This window comes from Leucopleurus acutus, assembly GCF_964270905.1.
Source record: "Leucopleurus acutus genome assembly, chromosome: 18".
NCBI classification, from domain to species: Eukaryota; Metazoa; Chordata; class Mammalia; order Artiodactyla; family Delphinidae; genus Leucopleurus; species Leucopleurus acutus.
Window position 1 is genome coordinate 64645738 of NC_139160.1, and position 18141 is coordinate 64663878.

Sequence of the window (18141 nt, forward strand, 5' to 3'; positions counted from 1 at the left end):
TCAACATAGCTGACATTGACTGTATGGGAGAAATGCATTTTAAACTACTTTCAAATGAACTTTCGGAACACAGCCTATTAGTAAATAGGAGTCCACTTTAATTTTGAAATGTAAACATGGCCCCACAAAGGAGCATGTAATTCCATGTAACATGTAACACAACTGTTGAACACCAAAAAGGTGCTTTCATATTTGTTATTCAGCATCAAGATTTTAAAGTTATACAAATAAAGAAAAAAAATGTGTACCTATGTGTGACAAGGGATGTTAACTAGACTTATTTTTTTGCGGTACGCGGGCCTCTCACTGCCGTGGCCTCTCCCGTTGCGGAGCACAGGCTCCGGACCTGCAGGCTCAGCGGCCATGGTTCACGGGCCCAGCCGCTCCGCGGCATGTGGGATCTTCCCGGACCGGGGCGCGAACCCGCGTGCCCTGCATCGGCAGGCGGACTCTCAACCACTGCGCCACCAGGGAAGCCCTAGACTTATTGTGGTGATCATTTTGCAACATATACAAATGTCAAATCATTATATCGTACACCTGAAATTAATATGTTATATGTCAACTATACCTCAATAAAAAATTTAAAAATTTAAAAAATAAAGTTATACAAACAGACTATTCTACTAGTTTGAACTGCTGAAAACGGGTTTTAGGAGGATTAAGCTAATCTCATTTTTTAATTCACATGGTTTATATTTTATTGTACTTTATGAAAATGACAAGAATAAAGTTATGAGGAAAAGTTTTATAAAATTTTACAAAATCATCATATGCATTTTATTATCATTATATTACAGGGATAATCCTATGACTTATCTCTCTTGAGTCAGGATTAATTGTCAAAATCTGACATTTCCTGCAGCGATGCAGAGGGCGGAGGAGGGGCAGATTCCCGAACCTGGGCTCCTATAATAATAAAGGCTGAGGAAGTGAGGTTGACCAGACCCCAGCTCCCAAAGCAGACTGATGTCCCAAATTGGGAGGGAAGGCCTGCCATTCTCATGCTTTATAAGCCACAGGTCCAGCCTCCAGTTCCTGCCCCGAGCTGAGATCTCCAGGGTGAGAGCTGAAACTCTTGGAGGCTTGAGTTTCCCCTCCGAACTTGCCAAAGGCCTCCAGAAAAATCCTTATGTCGGTCTCCCACCATTACCTCCAGAAGAAAAACTCCCAGACTTTCACCAAGCCCTCTCTCCACTGGCTGACTCTGTTGGACCTCATCACCCCTACCCTAGAAGCTAACGGTTAGCCAGTGCTTGCTTGGTGGCCGCTCCAAAGGCCTTGCTTCATTCTGTGCGCACTGCAGCCCACTGAAGTAGCCAAGACTCTTCTCCCCGTTTGGCAGGTAAGGTAAACCTAGGCCCCTACAGTTTCATGAGTCAACCGTGAAACCAGACTGTCTGCTTCCAAACTCCAGACTCTTGGCCACGAAGCCCCAGTGCTTCCCTACGGGTGCTGCTGGGTTTGTCTTCTGGAATTTTCTGAATGACACCACCGTCCACCCAGTACCTGAGCTCATCATGTTCTGAGCCTTCTCTCACCTTCGGCCCCCAATCACTTGCACAGCCTTTCCACCAATCCCATGGAACAGCTGTTACATCCACTTCCTTCTGTTTCATCACCACAGCCCGATTCTTAGGTGAGGAATCTCTTAGACTATTTCTAACATACCCAAGTGATCTCCCAGCTCAGGTTCTTTGAACGCATCGGTCAGGCTAAGCTTCCTGCAGCCCAGCTCTCCAATCCTGCCATGCTCAGCCTCAGAACATTCAGCCGCTACAAAATGCCACAAGGACGACCCAAACAGCTTCAGCCCAGCACTCAGTGGCTGCTGTGAACAACCTAAACCAGCCTGTCCCTCAAATCTCTTTTTTTTTTTTTTTTGTGGTACGCGGGCCTCTCACTGTTGTGGCCTCTCCCGTCGCGGAGCACAGGCTCCGGACGCACAGGCTCAGCGGCCATGGCTCACGGGCCCAGCCACTCCGCGGCATGTGGGATCTTCCCGGTCCGGGGCACGAACCTGTGTCCCCTGCATCGGCAGGCGGACTCTCAACCACTGCGCCACCAGGGAAGCCCCTCAAATCTCTTGCATACTCTATGCTCAGCCAAACAATTCGTCTGCACCAATAGCTCACATCCAGTGCTTTCCTGCCACCTTTTGCTCCTACTTTCTGCTTTGTCTCAGCTGAAAGGAGCGTGCCCCCTCCCAGGGGCAACCCATGTCTTATAACTGACGGCCTCGATCCAGGAAAATTCCCAAGTGCCCACCCCAGCTCTAAAGCTCCTGGTCAGACCTGCTGAGGCCTCCGCTGCAGCTGCGTCTGGGATCAACACCCCTTTAACGCCCAACCCTGCTTATCTCACAGGTGTTGTCTGAGAGCACTGCCCAGAGAGCACCCGCAAACCTCCAGCCCGGAGTCTGCGTCTCAGGGAACCCAACCTCAGCCGGTGAGGAATCATGAGCTTTTTCATGGTAAAGGACCTCATCAAGCTTTGAGATAGAACAAATGGAAAGACAGAGAGGAAGTTGGGCTAATTAATGCTGTGCGATACGTGACCAACCCTCCCTGTGCCCCTGCCCCCAGCACCCAGGGAAGCTGCCACAGCTGGGGGTGGCCAGGCAGTGGGCCGCCACCAAGCCTCCTCCTCTGCCCCTGCCCATTGAGATGCTCACAAATCAGCTTTGATCCCAATCCAAGGGCTGTGGGCCTCGTGCCAGGTCTGGCTGGCATTTAAAACGAGCATTTCAATCCCAACAGATGCCAGCAAGGGGGCATGGCTGATTCAGGCCAGGGTCCACACAGGACACAGTGCTCTAGGACTGACAGAATCAGCCCCAGAGAGCATTACATGCCTACTGTATGCGTCCTTTATTGGGTACCAAAAATATAAAACGAAGAAAATAGGGCCCTCGTGTAATGCCAGATAGGAGGCTCACAAGAACAAGGTGGGAAACGAAACGAAAGCACGTGTTGAGGTACAAAAAAGAAGTAGCCAGCAATGCCTTGTAAAAATCAACCCTACTACTGAACAGCACAGGGAACTCTATTCAGTACTCTGTAATGGACCTATATGGGAACAGAATCTCAAAAAGAGTGGAAAAAAATCAACCTTAAAAAAGGAGGCAACAGAGAGACTTTAGACCTGACCTAAATAAAATGAATAGAGAATAATTGCCGGAGATAATTTTCTCATATCTTCAATATTAAAGAAATTTCTACAGGTCAAACATACATTTTATCTCTGTTACTGGTTCAAAGGAAAAAACCCTGCATGTTCTAAACACTTGTAAATAATAACATCCAATATGTGAAGAATTTATGCAGTACGTATTATAAACACATGCCAAAGGGAACCAATCCACCTGAAATGATCTTAGGAAAAAAAATAAGGGGCAATAAACACTTCATGAGTCAGTCAGTGAGTAAAAACGATAATTACAAAAGGCCATGATATATGGACCAAAATATTTATGAAGACAAAAAAGTCCAACTCGACTGACCATGGATTTAAGTCCTAACTAACAGGCTAAAAAGTGGAATGAAGTAATCATTAGATTCCAGAAGCATTTGTAGGTAAGACAGGAAAAAGGTGGTCCCCCTCCCATCCTAATTCATTTAATATACAGCAGACCTTAGGAAAACAATATATGAAAAAGATACTATAAAAACTGTTAGCATCTTAGCTGTATAAAAATAAAACATGTCTATAAATATTCACCCTGTCTACTGGATCATGTTAGTAACAATTACCAGTCTGTGGCCTGGGCCAAGAACTGGATCCTGGTGGCAGTTCCATCCAGTGATTCCTACTTTTTTCTTTTGGTTTCCATCACATGTCTTTTCTAGCTTTTTTCCAACCAATCACTGAAACTGTTTGTTTAAAAGAGGTGACTTGCTGCCACATTGAAAGTTATAAAAACAGTCACATATGCCCTGTGGCATGTGCTGGTTGGCTGGTCTAGTAGAAAGTCATCCTCTTACCCAATACCTATGACTTTCCCCCAAATATCATAAATGATCCAAGTACTACCCAGAGCTAAAATCTGTACCTGTGAGCCCAGCAGTAGATACATTTTATACTTTACGACTGGTGGGTATGATCAGTTCACAGTAACATTACATAGGAAGACTGCAGTTTCATTAACTGTTTTACATTCACCAAAATGTTTTGTTTGCATAATTACCCCACACAGAAGCACTTTCAGTTAATAAGTTACCTAACTCAGGGTGGAAACTGTACATAAAATGCTGAGGCGTTGCTGAAACTTACCATGTGCCATTGTTAGACTTGACTTAGCATCCAAAGTCTGTGGGGCTGGGGCATTCACTGAAAAAGCATAAAAAGAAAAAGCTCACAGCGTTCTGTAATTATAGCGTCAGCACCTGAACATGATGACAACCAAATATTCGTCGAATTAGTCAAGATATATACAGACGATGAGGGACAAAAGACAAAGATATTACCGACTAACCTAAACCAATTTCTAAATAACAGCCTATTGAAATATAATTCACCCTCTTAAAATATACAACTCAGTGGGTTTTAACATAGTCAAAGAGGCAGACTATTATACATAGGATGGATAAACAACAAGGTCATACTGTATAGCACAGGGAACTAACTATATCCAATACCCTGTGATAATCCATAATGGAAAAGAATATGAAAAAGAATATTTATGTATAACAGAGTAACTTTGCTGTACAGCAGAAATTAAACACAACGTTGTAAGTCAACTATACTTCAATTAAATTAAAAAAAATACAGTCACAGCTGTAACCACTATCTAATTCTTGAACATTCTCACCACATGTACACCTCCCAAAAATACCCGTATCTATTAGCCCCATCTCTCCCTCCCCCCAGCCCCTGGCAACCACTGATCTACTTTCTGTCTCTATGGATTTGCTTATTCTGGTCCTTTCATAGAAATGGAATCATACAATTAAATATGTGGTCCTCTGTAATCGGCTTCTTTAACTTAGCATCGTGTTTTCAAGGTTCATCCATGTTGTAGCATGCGTCAGCATCAGCGTGTACTTTTATGGCCAAATAATGTTCCACTGTATGGACAGATAACGTTTTATTTATCTTTTCATTAGTTGATGGACATTTGGGTTGTTTCCACTTTTTAGCTATTATGAATAATGCTGCTATGAATATTCATGTACAATAAACCAATTAAAAAGACTACCCCAATCACTGGGTTGGAAGACACCGTGAGAAGGCATTAATTCAGCCACAGCCTCCAGAGAGGGGTATACCTGATTCAAGTAAGACTGAACACCCTGTACTTCAAACTATCTCAGAAAATTAGATTCCACAGCCTCTCTTCCAATATTTGACAATTCCTATCTGAGGTTCCTCTCTCAACTATTTATTTATTTATCTATTAGTTTACTGACTCTTTCCCTAGCTTATTAGATCTTTAATTCTAATCCTATTCTAAAAAATACTGGCCACAAACTCCAGCTACCCTATAGGCATACAATTTTGTCTTTACAATGGCTAGTGTGAAAGTGTTCGACTCCTAACTATGGGTAAACGGCTAACAATTCTGGAAATATGGCCTTCAAACCCATTTACAACTTGCTAATCTAGATCCAGGTTTGGTAAACTACAGCCTGTGGGGCATACCAGCCCCTACCTGTTTTTGTAAATAAAGTTTTTTTTTTTTTTTTTTTTTTTTTTTGCGGTACGCAGGCCTCTCACTGTTGTGGCCTCTCCCGTTGCGGAGCACAGGCTCCGGACGCGCAGGCTCAGCGGCCATGGCTCACAGGCCCAGCCGCTCTGCGGCATGTGGGATCTTCCCAGACCGGGGCACGAACCCGTGTCCCCTGCATCGGCAGGCGGACTCTCAACCACTGCGCCACCAGGGAAGCCCGTAAATAAAGTTTTATTTTATTGTTCCAATATTGTGCTAAGTATAATTAAAGTATAAACAATAATAATTGAGAGTCTTTTAAATTTCCATACTTCTCTGAAATGCTTCTGTTCTCCCCTCAGCTCTACTCCTGGCACTTAAACTACCCTCTCCTCCTGAGCACCTCTCAACCTCTTCAGCTTCCAGAAGCAACATCAAGAGGCCTCAAGAAGCAGCTGAGCAGTTAAAACAATTAGCCCTTTCCGGTCAATTGTGCCAAATTCCCGAACACGCTCATTAATGTCCTTTCATCATCACAAGTCCTGGGCCCATATGAATGGTTGTTCAGTGCCCGGCCTTGGTGCAGGCCCTCTCCCCCGTTATTCAGATTCTGTACACATGCTTTCTTGAATGGAAACAAAAATATTTCAACTATTTATTATTAAGAAAACAATCTGTCCATTTTGAACTGTACAGATTATGTCTTTTTGGATTCTGGCCAAATCCTGACAGCTCCGGAAGACAGCTGTGCTGAGCTGACTTCAAGTGAGCGACTGGTGGAACCATCGCGTCAAACCCTGCAGCACTGGGTCTCAGTGATGCCAAAATGTGGTGGCCACCACACACAGTCATGTGGTCACAGTGTATGACCTTGGGAAATCCAAGAGTACAAACTGCAGCGATGCCGAAGAACTTCTAGTTGTTCCTTTATTAGGCGAATAAGGTTAACAGGTAAGGTAATGAGGTAATAGTAAGGTAACAGGTATGGCTAACCCAAATCACACAGATATTTACAATATTGGGTTGTAGAACTAGGTCAAATCTGGGAACCAAAATAGATCATTACATAATCTCCAAACACACTGATGTTCAAAGACATGTCTCTAAAAATAGTAAGTAGAAGTTATGTATGGGTTTAGCACTTTAAAAATATCCTTAGAACCCTAAGCCTATTATAGAAACTTACTAGGTACAGTTGGGGTAGTCGGCTTAGATTCAAAAGTTTGCCAGGTTAAAGGATTCCCTGAAATAACACGAAAAAGTAAATTAATAACAAAAATCACAAGTTATGGGCTATATTTTGCTAGTGCATAGCCTAATATTTCCCCCCCCAAAAAGCAATGAAATTTACCAACATATAGCGACTTACCAAAAAAAGATGTTTAACATACATCTTTTAAAGCTAACTTTTTTCTAAAATTATTTTTCAAATGTGTATGCTGTCTAAGTAATTATACAGTTATTCCTCACTACCTGAACTCTTACTATTCCAAGAGAAGTTATAGGGAACCACCACCCTTCCCAAACCTTTATCTCAAAACGAGGGAAACAAGTGTGTAGGTCAATGTACAGGCATACCTCATCTTATTGCACTTTATTGTATTTCGAAGATGCTGCATTTTTAACCAATTGAAGGTTTGTGGCAACCCTGCGTTGTCAGGTGACGGTTAGCATTTTTAGCAATACAGTATTTTTTAATTAAGGTATGTGCATTTTTTTAGACATAATGCTATTGTACGCTTAATAGACTACAGTATAGTATAAACATAACTTTTATTATGCACTGGGAAACCAAAAAAATTTGTGTGACTCACTTAATTGTGATTATTGGCTTAATTGCAGTGGTCTGGAACTGAACCTGCAATATTTCCGAGATATGCCCGTATCTCCCATAGCCCCCAGAAACAGGGAGGAAACCCAGCTCATCACACCCACTATCAATCCCCAGTTGGCATCCCTCAAGTAAACAAAGATGCCTTAATAACCTGAGATGTACAGGAACCAAGACTGGGATCACTCGGAAGAAAACCAGGCAAAAGGCAAGCTTTACGCTGTATTGGGAGACCCTGCACTTCTGGCTCCCAGCCCCCCTTCTAGACTAGCTCTTGAGTGATACGGAGATGGACGGCTATCACTGCTACCATCAGTAGGTTGTATATCCCCCCACTATACTTAGAACAAACCCTTAACCCCAGCCTACCACAATGCAGAATCGTGCAGCAAGCCTCTATAGCACTTTAGGATAATTAAGAGTTTAATATTAATAACGATAGCCAACACTCATGAGTGTTTAACAGGTGCTCTTTATACATGTTCTCCCGTTTCATCCTGTAACAAGCCTATGATGTAATTACTACTGATATTCCAGCTTTAGAGCTGAGGAAACCGGGGCAGAGGCCCACAAAGTTACATAGTGCCAGAGATGGGAGTTGAACCCGGTCTGCCCCCAGACTCTGTACTTTTAATCATAAGGCATCTTATTGCACATCCATCCGGAGGTACAGTGACTAAGCATGTATTATGTGCACGACGATATTCTGATAAAAAGGATACAAGACCATTCTATGACAGTTTAGGTATTTAAAATTCTTCAACTCTCTGGGTTGCGGTTAGCACAACTTAGCACATCTTAGCACTCATGAACAGTCGCGGCCCAACATTCTTCTGAAGTCCAGCACACGGTTAGGGAGGCCCGCCTTGCCTCCAGCGCTGGGATCCTGGTCCACTTACCTCTGGGTTCACTGACACTGTTTAATGGTTTACTGGTAAACTCTTTAATCTGCAAAGAAGAACAGTCTTTCAGTGATCCATGTTTGAACTAGACAGGGACATACTGGCTAATGGACAGACACTGTACTCAGTAAATGAACCTTTTCACTAAATCCTCCAAAGACACAGGACATGTGGACTTTAATGACATGGAGGCAAATGTTTTATAAAAGCAGCATTTGGATTCAGCTGCTTCTTTTGGTAAGGAATTACCAAAAGAAATTTTAGCTACCTTCACATTTATTCTGAATTCTAACTGAATAAATCTGATTGCTCTATGGTATTTTAAAATACCTTTAAAAATTATTTTATTTACTTATACAAACAACCACAGGGAAAAAAATATTCTATCTTCTTCATCTTATCCAACTTACAAGTGCTCTAAAATAAAAACACATGTTCTTAGATAAACTGCACTGTTTACATAAAAATGGTGCCAATATTACTCCAAAATACCTGTTGTCTCTGAGTGATGATCAGCTCCTTCTGCTCCTGGAGCCTCTGCCCTAGCTCTTCTATCCTTTTCTTGTAGAATACATTACTTGCATTTAGATCATCTATCATTGAGGTTCGAAGTTTCTCTATATGTGACAGGAGCTGGAAAAACCAATGAAGAAAGGCATTCATCTGCAAACTGCACGTAAATTTCTTCTTTTCACAGTTTGTATATAAATGCCGTACCTTCTTGCTGGCCTATGTTATCTACACACTGAATAACCGTCTGATCACCGTGTATGAAGCCCCTGGCCATACAAGGGGCTTCATCTCTGTTCCCAGGGAGCTCATGGCCCAAGAAAGCCAACACTGATGATGTGAACAGCGGAGCGAACCTGAGCCGTTACATGAAATCACACAGGGATGAGCAAGGATAAGGATCAAGGCTTCTCCCTCAGAGCAGCTCCAACCCCACGCAGTACTGTTCTCACACATCCACATGCATCATCCCAGCTGGAAAGTGCACTCCCTGGGCCGGAGAGCCCACTTGAATTATTTTATATGCCCAGCAACTAGCACGGTCTCTGGATCTTAGCAGGTTCTCAATAAATATTTACTGAGAAATGGGAGGTGGAGGGCGTTGGGGGTAGAGGAAAAGAGGAAGGGAGGGAGGGGGAGGGGGAAGGAGAAGGGAGGGAGGGGGAGGGGGAAGGGGAAGGGGAAGGGAGGGAGCAGGGAGGGAGGGAGGGAACAGAAGAAAGAGAAGCAGAGAACAGATCCAAAGATGCACAGATTCATCTTTTGAGACTTAACCTCAGGGAAGATCAAATACTGGACAAGAATTCAAGAAGGATTTGTTTTCAATAATTTAAGGAAACATTCTTAAAACAACTTCGGAAGTTGCTTAAACAGAAGAGAAAATACCCTTGGTAAATGGCACTAAGGACATTCCAAGCCTACGGCCTGGAAACAGAGACAGGGATGTGCAGGTCAAAGAAAGTGGGGTAACTGTGTCTGAGAGGAGCACAGAGAGTACCTGGGGCAGCATTTCCTAACTGGCGAGGTTTTTTTTAACAGACACTCAACACGTGTAGAGGCTGCATTAGGCATTTCATCTTGTTGAATCCACACCACAGCCTCATGGATCCAAGTTTTGACCTCGTTGTTCAGATGGGGAAACTCAAGTCTAGAGAGGTAAGTAGCTGACCCAAACGCAGACAACTTGAGCGGGAAGAGCCCAGACTTGAACTTTCCTGTCTTCAAAGTCAACGCTTTCAAACTTAGTCTATGTCATGAAACGCATTAATGAACTGTACTTGCGGGCTTCCCTGGTGGTGCAGTGGTTGAGAATCCATCTGCCAATGCAGGGGACACGGGCTGGACCCCTGGTCCGGGAAGATCCCACATGCCGTGGAGCAACTAAGCCCGTGTGCCAAAACTACTGAGCTTGTGCTCTAGAGCCGGCGAGCCACAACTACTGAAGCCCGTGCGCCTAGACCCCGTGCTCCGCAACAAGAGAAGCCACCGCAGTGAGAAGCCTGGGCACCACACTGAAAAGTAGCCCCCACTCAGCGCAACTAGAGAAAGCCCGAGCGCAGTAACCAAGACCCAACACAGCCCCAAATAAATAAACTTAAATAAATGAAAAAAAAAAAAAGGGCTTCCCTGGTGGCGCAGTGGTTGAGAGTCCGCCTGCTGATGCAGGGGACACGGGTTTGTGCCCCGGTCCGGGAGGATCCCACATGCCGCGGAGCGGCTGGGCCCGTGAGCCATGGCTGCTGAGCCTGCGCGTCTGGAGCCTGTGCTCCGCAACGGGAGAGGCCACAGCAGTGAGAGGCCCACGTACCGCAAATAAAACAAAGAGAGAGAGAAAGAAAGAAATCACCAAATCAAAAAGTAACAAAAATGTACCTATCAGAATGGCCAAAATCCAGAGCTTGCCAATATCAAATGCTGACAAGGATGCGGAGCAGCAAGGACTCTCATCCATTGCTGGTGGGAAGGCAGAGCGCTACAGCCACGTGGAAGGCAGTCTGGCAGTTTCTTACAAAACTAAACATACTTGTACCAAACGATCCAGCAACTGTACTCCTTGGCATTTACCCAAAGGAGCCAAAACCCTATGTCCACACGAAAACTGCACATGGATGTCTATAGCAGCTTTATTCATAATTGCCAAAACCTGGAAGCAACCAAGGTGTCCTTCAGTAGGTGAAGAGATAAATAAGCTGTGGTTCATACAAACAATGGAATGTTATTCAACATTATAAAGAAATGAGCTACCGAACCATGAAAAGACTTGGAGGAACCTTAAATGTATACTGTTGAGTGAAAGAAGCCAATCTGAGAAGGCTACATACTGTATGATTCCAACTATATGACATTCTGAAAAAGGCAAAATTATGGAGACAGTAAAAAGAATCAGGGGTTGAGGGGAGGGAGGGAGGGATGAACAGGCAGAGCACAGAGGATTTTTAGGTCAGTGTCCTGTATGAGACCATAATGATGGCTGCATGTCACTATACATTTGTCAAAATCCATAGAATGTACAACTCAAGAGGGAACCCTAATGTAAACTGTGGACTTTGGGGGATAATGACATGTCAGTGTAGGTTCATCAATTGTAACCAGTGTACCACTCTGGTGTAGGATGTTGATAATGGTGAAGGCTGTGCATACGGGGTGGGCAGGGGGTATCTGAGAACGCTGTGTATTTTCTCCTCAACGTTGCTGTGAACGTAAAATTACTCTAAAAATAATCCATTTACATTGAACAGAAAAACAATAAAATAACAACAAAAAGTTAATGCTCTCAATCCATACACTGCAGGGTCTTCCCTCTGAAGCGCTCTGTGCTCACATGAGGCCGGACAAACAATAGGTTGAACCAAGTTAAAAGGGTTTCCTGAGTAAGGACTAAAAAGAACCCTACATATCCCAGTGGATGCTAAGAATCTCCCCCCAGGAGGACACTGTCAGGAACCTTCCCCACATTTTTACAGACTACTGGAAGAGTACCCCCAAAAGCAGTTTGGGAAATCTGGAGTTGGAAAACAGAAGGAAAAGCCAATAAAAACGTGCAGGGCTCTGGGTGGAGGCTGAGAATCAGCAATATAGGGACTCACTGCAGGGCCCAAGCAGAAAGGGTACATAAGAAGAACTAAGGGATGGCATCATTTTGATACTGGAATTGAGAATTGACCAGAAAATGTGATAGTCTAAGAAAGAGATAGCCAGAAACTATTTCAAAAGGCCTGTGGCCCTGAGCTTATTTCTTGTGACCTTCTACCATTTCAAGTTTTCCACTTTTTCTCTACCAGCCACATTACTCCATCCTCCTCTCCTTCCACTGCGTGACCATTCTACAACCTCCCAAGCTCTAAGAGTCTTCTGTTGGGTGGAAAAGGGCATGCCATCATTTATCTGTGGTTCCCTTTGAACTACCAATGTTATTTAAAAACAAAACCAAAAAAAGACTGCCAAGAATCTAGGTAAAGCAATAAAAAGTTGGCAAACGCAACTTCCCTTAAACAGAGAAATACAATATGTGCATTGTAGGAACAGGAGGCACCAATCATGTGGAATAATTAATAGTTTGGTCTCAGGCACAGATTACTAAACCTTATTGAATCTGCCTCTCTGTTAGGGTTTAAGAGAAATGAAGGAAGCAGCACGCAGCTTCTGAACAAGCAAAACCAACAGACAAGGGAGCAGCGTAGCCTGGCGGTGGCACAAAACCTCCACGCTCCCAGCACGTGGGGTGAGGGGCCTCACTCACAAGCAGGTCAGGCCTCTCCTTCCTCCAAACCACTGGCAGTCGGTCTTCCTCTCTATCACCACCCACAGTGGCCAAGTGTAAACCTCTACAACTTATACTGTACACTGTATTCCAGCCAGAAGGCGACTTACATTCCCACAAGAGGCTTAAAGGAACGAGGACTAAAATCACCCCCATTAAGAAGGAAGCCTGAATTCTGTCCCTAAACCCCAATGCTCTAAGAACACCCGGAAGAATAAAAATAGAACTTCAAACTGTAAGAGCTGTGGTTCAAACCATGGATCCAAAGCACAATCGTCGGGGGTTTGCTGGTGTTCTTACTGTTGCTTCCAAACTCTGCATGTCCCAGACTTACCTACTGAATCAGGCCTTCAGCGGGAAGAGCTGGACACCTGTATTTTGGAAGAGCCTCGGGTCATTCTGAAGGATGTCCCTGGTTAGGAACTACTGCCTTAGAGCATCTCGAAGGAAAGATTCAACATTCTTAGAGTAAAGCAACTCCTCTAAGTTGTCACTGGCCGTTCCCCTCCTCACCTGGCTAAGTGCCTAAAGCATGAAAGGTGAGTAAGGCAGCGAGGCAGAGGTTAAGAGGACCTGCTTCAAATATCACGTCACACCGACACACAGCTCTTTCCACCCTGTTCTTCTGAACTGTACAGTCAGCATCTCTCCATCCACACAGAAAAAGGCTGTGTGATCCCCTTGTTGGCCACCTATCGACCTTCTGCATTCCTTCAGCAAATATTTAACAAGCACCAACCACGTTTTAGACACGTTATCGGATGCTGAGAATACAACGGAGGAGTAAACAGAGCCCCTCCCTCCCAGGGCTAGCGATCTGGTTGAAGAGACAGACAAGACAATAAACAAGTAAACAAAGTATTTAAAACAGTGCTGAGAGCCACACTTGTGAAGCGCTGAGGATAATAACGGGAGGGGACCACCTCCCTGGATGGAGTGGTCTTGGGGTGACTCCAGGTCTCTCGAAGGAGGAGAACGAAGGCAGGAGAGATGCTCTCCTACTGGCCTTGAAGACGTCACAGCCAGCCTGTGAACGGCGGAGCCGGGGGTCTCCCTCCCATGGCTAACCGTAAGGAACTGCACGTCGCCAATCGTCTGAACGGGCTTGGGAGGGGCCCCGGAGCCCCAGATGAGACCACAGCGCAGCTGACACCTTGAATGCAGCTTGTGAGACCCCGAGCAGACAACCCAGCCAAGCCGTGCCTGGACTCCTATCCCATGGAAACTGGGAGCTAATAAATCTGTGGTAATTTGCTACACAACAGAGAAAACCAAATCAGAGGGGAAGGAGACAGCCACATAAAGAACAAGTGGAAACAGTACGGAGGTTCCTTAAAAACTAAAAATAGAATTACCGTATGATGCAGCAATCCCACTACCGGGCATATACCCTGAGAAAACCATAATTCAAAAAGACACATGCACCCCAATGTTCATTGCAGCACTATTTACAATAGCCAGGTCATGGAAGCAACCTAAATGCCCATCAACAGATGAATGGATAAAGAAGATGTGGTACATATATACAATGGAATATTACTCAGCCATAAAAAGGAACGAAATTGGGTCATTTGTAGAGACGTGGATGGATCTAGAGACTGTCATACAGAGTGAAGTAAGTCAGAAAGAGAAAAACAAATATCGTATATTAACGCATATATGTGGAACCTAGAAAAAATGGTACAGATGAACCGGTTTGCAGGGCAGAAATTGAGACAGATGTAAAGAATAAACGTATGGATACCAAGGGGGGAAAGAGGCAGGGGTGGTGGTGGTGTGATGAATTGGGTGATTAGGATTGACATGTATACACTGATGTGTATAAAATTGATGACTAATAAGAATCTGCTGTATAAAAAAAATTAAATTTAATTTAAAAAAAATTAAATTAAAAAAAAAAAGTGGAAGGACCTCCCAGCAGCGAAAACAAATGTAAAAGGAGAAAAAGGCCACACGTTCTACAAATTACCAGAAGGCCACCGTAGCTAAAGAGAGTCGGTTCAGAGAGAGGTTCAGGATGAGGCCACGGTGGTGGCCGACAGCCAGATTATTTCGGCTGCTCTGCAGAGAGCAGATTACACGAGCAAAAGGCTGGAATTGGGAAGCCAGTTACTGGGCCCTCTTGGAAATGGTGGGAGCTCAGTGGAGGGTGGAAGCAACAGAAATGTCCAGAAGAACATGGATATGAGATACTCGGCAGGACCTGCCGATAGCCTGGAACTGGGGGCTGAGGGAGTGCATCTGAGTGGACTAGGGTACCATCAGCCAAAAGCAAGACACCTCTGGGGACAAATCCAAGAGCTTCACTTTAGACATGTTACATGGAAGAAGCAGTGGGGATGTCAAGTACAGAGCTGGCTACTTCGTCTGGAGCTCAGAAGGGTGGCTTAGACTGGAGAAAGAAACATGGGCGTTATATCTACACACAGCCCAGACACTACTCCCCTTTAACAAGCTCTCTGTCCAATTCCTGGAGCACCAGAACTATGAGAAATACATTTCTGTTGTTCATAAGCCACCCAGTCTACGTTGTTTGCCCAAAAGGGGATACAAAGGGCTACAAAACACATACAATTTAAAGTGAAAAAATCAACAGATGTTTTCCTGTCTTAAAATCCCAAATAAATCTACTTTACATTTTTTACACTATTGTAAAAGCATTTTTTTTTTTTTTTTTTTTTTTTTGCGGTACGTGGGCCTCTCACTGTTGTGGCCTCTCCCGCTGCGGAGCACAGGCTCCGGATGCGCAGGCTCAGTGGCCATGGCTCACGGGCCCAGCCGCTCCGTGGCATGTGGGATCTTCCCGAACCGGGGCACGAACCTGCGTCCCCTGCATCGGCAGGCAGACTCTCAACCACTGCGCCACCAGGGAAGCCCTGTAAAAAGCATTTTAACACTTACATTTCTGATGTACTCAGCGGAAAAGGAATAGATGTTACAATTCATTTTTGTTTTCATTAAAATGACTTTAATGTGAACAATCCTTCTTTTTATAGGCAGACCTCAGAGATACTGTGTGTTCAGTTCCAGATCACAGCAGTAAAGCGAATCACGTGAATTTTTTGGTTTCCTAGTGCATACAAAAGTTATGTTTACACTACACTGTGGTCTATTAAGTGTGCAATAGCGTTATGTCTTAAAATAAACAATGTATATGTCTTAATTTAAAATACTTTATTGCAGGCTTCCTTGGTGGCTCAGTAGTTAAGAATCCACCTGCCAATGCAGGGGACACGGGTTTGAGCCCTGGTCCGGGAAGATCCCACATGTCACGGAGCAACTAAGCCCACGCACCACAACTACTGAGCCTACACTCTAGAGCCCGCGAGCCACAACTACTGAGCCTGTGTGCCACAACTACTGAAGCCCATGTGCCTAGAGCCGGTGCTCAATAAGAGAAGCCACCGCAATGAGAAGCCTGCACACCGCAACCAAGAGTAGCCCCCGCTCACCGCAACCAGAGAAAAGCCCACGTGCAGCAACAAAGATCCAACACAGCCAAAAATAAAATAAATAAAAATTAAACCCAAAAAACTTTATTGCTAAAAAATGCATCATCTGACAATGCAGGGTTGCCACAAACCTTCAATTTGTAAAAAACGCAATTATCTGCAAAGTGCAATAAAATAAGGTATGCCTGTATTCAAAATTTATTTAGACTGCCACTCTGTAATGTTTAAAAATTAGAAACATGTATTCAACAATGGAGAAATGATTAAATAACTGATGATACAGCCATAAGATCATCATGGAGCCATTAAAAAATTCATGATTTTGAATAATATTTTAAAACACAGGAAACTGTTTATGATATATTAAATGAAAAATGTATAAAGTTATAGATATAAAGCAAAATTCAAAATCTGTGAGACATATTATATGCATGGGTTTCTATACTTATAGAAACGCAACACTTACAGCATAGGAAAAAGATTGAAAGAAATTATAACAAAGCAGTAACACTGGTTATCTATGGTATTGGAATGATGAGTAATTTTAATTTTTGTTATATATTTCTCCACAAATGTCTTAAGTGGATAAACATTACCTTTATTATAGAGAAAAGCAAACATTCTTTTCAGAAAGACCCACTTTTTATAGGTCGTTGGTTTCTTAATCTTACCCGGCTCTTCTCTTTCTTGTGTTCTTGATGAAGAGCCTGAACTCGAGCTGTCCACTTGCTTTCCTACAAAATTAGTAAAACAAGAGTAATTTAGTGTAACTGTAACAATGACATCTACTCAAAATGGAAGCTTCCTTTTTAGTGAGTACCTATGAAACCCAACCATCTATTTGGTAAAATTTTAGCAGGCATTTAAAAAAGTAAATAAATACAGTCAAAAATGTTTAAACACACTTGCACTTGGTTTTAATCTTATACTCTGAGGCAAGGTTCAGCAAACATTTTCTGTTAAGGGGCTAATAGAAAATATATTAGACTCTGGGGGCTAGATGACTCAGTCACTACTACTAGGTAGGAGAACAGCCATAAGTAATATGTAAATGAAGTCATAGACGGTACATAATAGTACGGCTGTGTTCCAATAAAACTTAATTTAAAAAAACAGGTGCTAGTTTGTTAACCTCAGAAGCTAAAAGGAAACATCAAGGTTTCTGGGTCCATAGGTTCTGAACTGATAGAGCTCACAGGAAGGAGACAAAAGAAATTTAGGTGGGACCTGAGGATTTCATAACTGGGTCCTTCAACTAGTGAGACAGCAGCCTGCTGGGAGCAAATGCCAACAGTTCAGTTCAGGACCCAATTCCTGGTCCCCTACCGCATACCAGGCACCTTGCTGGGCAGCCGCTGGCAGGCTGGGAGAGAACTAAGAGACAGGCCCTGCTTGCCCTGCCCGGAACAGTGGACATACAATGGAGGGTTCCCACATAATGTGCACGTGATCAGGTCCAGCTTGGAGGACTGTGGCAGTGCAATAACCCAGAACTCCTGGAGGACTCTCCAGAAGAGATGCCATCCCAGCTGAATAAGTGTCAGGGCCTGAAAACTGGAAGGTGCATAACAAAGAAAGCTGAAAAAGCAAAACCAGATTGCCTCGTCCTGGGAACCAGGAGCTCTTTGGGGCTACTGGGGCGTCAAGGTAAAGGCAAGAATGGTGGGAGATGGCAGGACCAGATGCCCAGGGACTCTGAATGCTGGTTAAGGGTCCTAGACTTTGTTCTGTGAAAGATGGGGAGCCACTGAAGGATTTTAGACAGGATGGTGACATGATCACCCTGGCTATAACACGAAAGGTAGATTGAGGGGAGAGAGGCAAGACAAGAAGCAGTGGCAGTAGTCCATGTTCAAAAACACATTTACCTTTTAAAATGCCATAATATTGCTTTCTGAAAAAATCCTGAATTCATAAGCTTTAATCTCTATGTTTCCTGGCTAAAAAAAAAAAAAAGTTCCCCTAAATCAGTGTGATCAAAATAGCCAGGACAAAGGCTGTACTGATTACTGAGGTTCACTTCCAAATGACTGTAATTT

General features: G+C 43.8%; 1 protein-coding gene across 1 annotated transcript in view; it reads right to left on the minus strand.

The window, feature by feature from the left end:
* Positions 1 to 18141, minus strand: part of DZIP1 (DAZ interacting zinc finger protein 1) — a gene marked incomplete at both ends in the record, with an annotated part of 50507 nt that overhangs the window by 16577 nt on the left and 15789 nt on the right. Inside the window, 5 exons of the mRNA XM_082859347.1 lie at positions 4273 to 4329; positions 6834 to 6890; positions 8378 to 8426; positions 8873 to 9013; positions 16774 to 16836. Of these exons, the coding sequence (XP_082715473.1) occupies positions 4273 to 4329; positions 6834 to 6890; positions 8378 to 8426; positions 8873 to 9013; positions 16774 to 16836 (367 nt within the window). The remainder of the gene's footprint in view (positions 1 to 4272; positions 4330 to 6833; positions 6891 to 8377; positions 8427 to 8872; positions 9014 to 16773; positions 16837 to 18141) is intronic.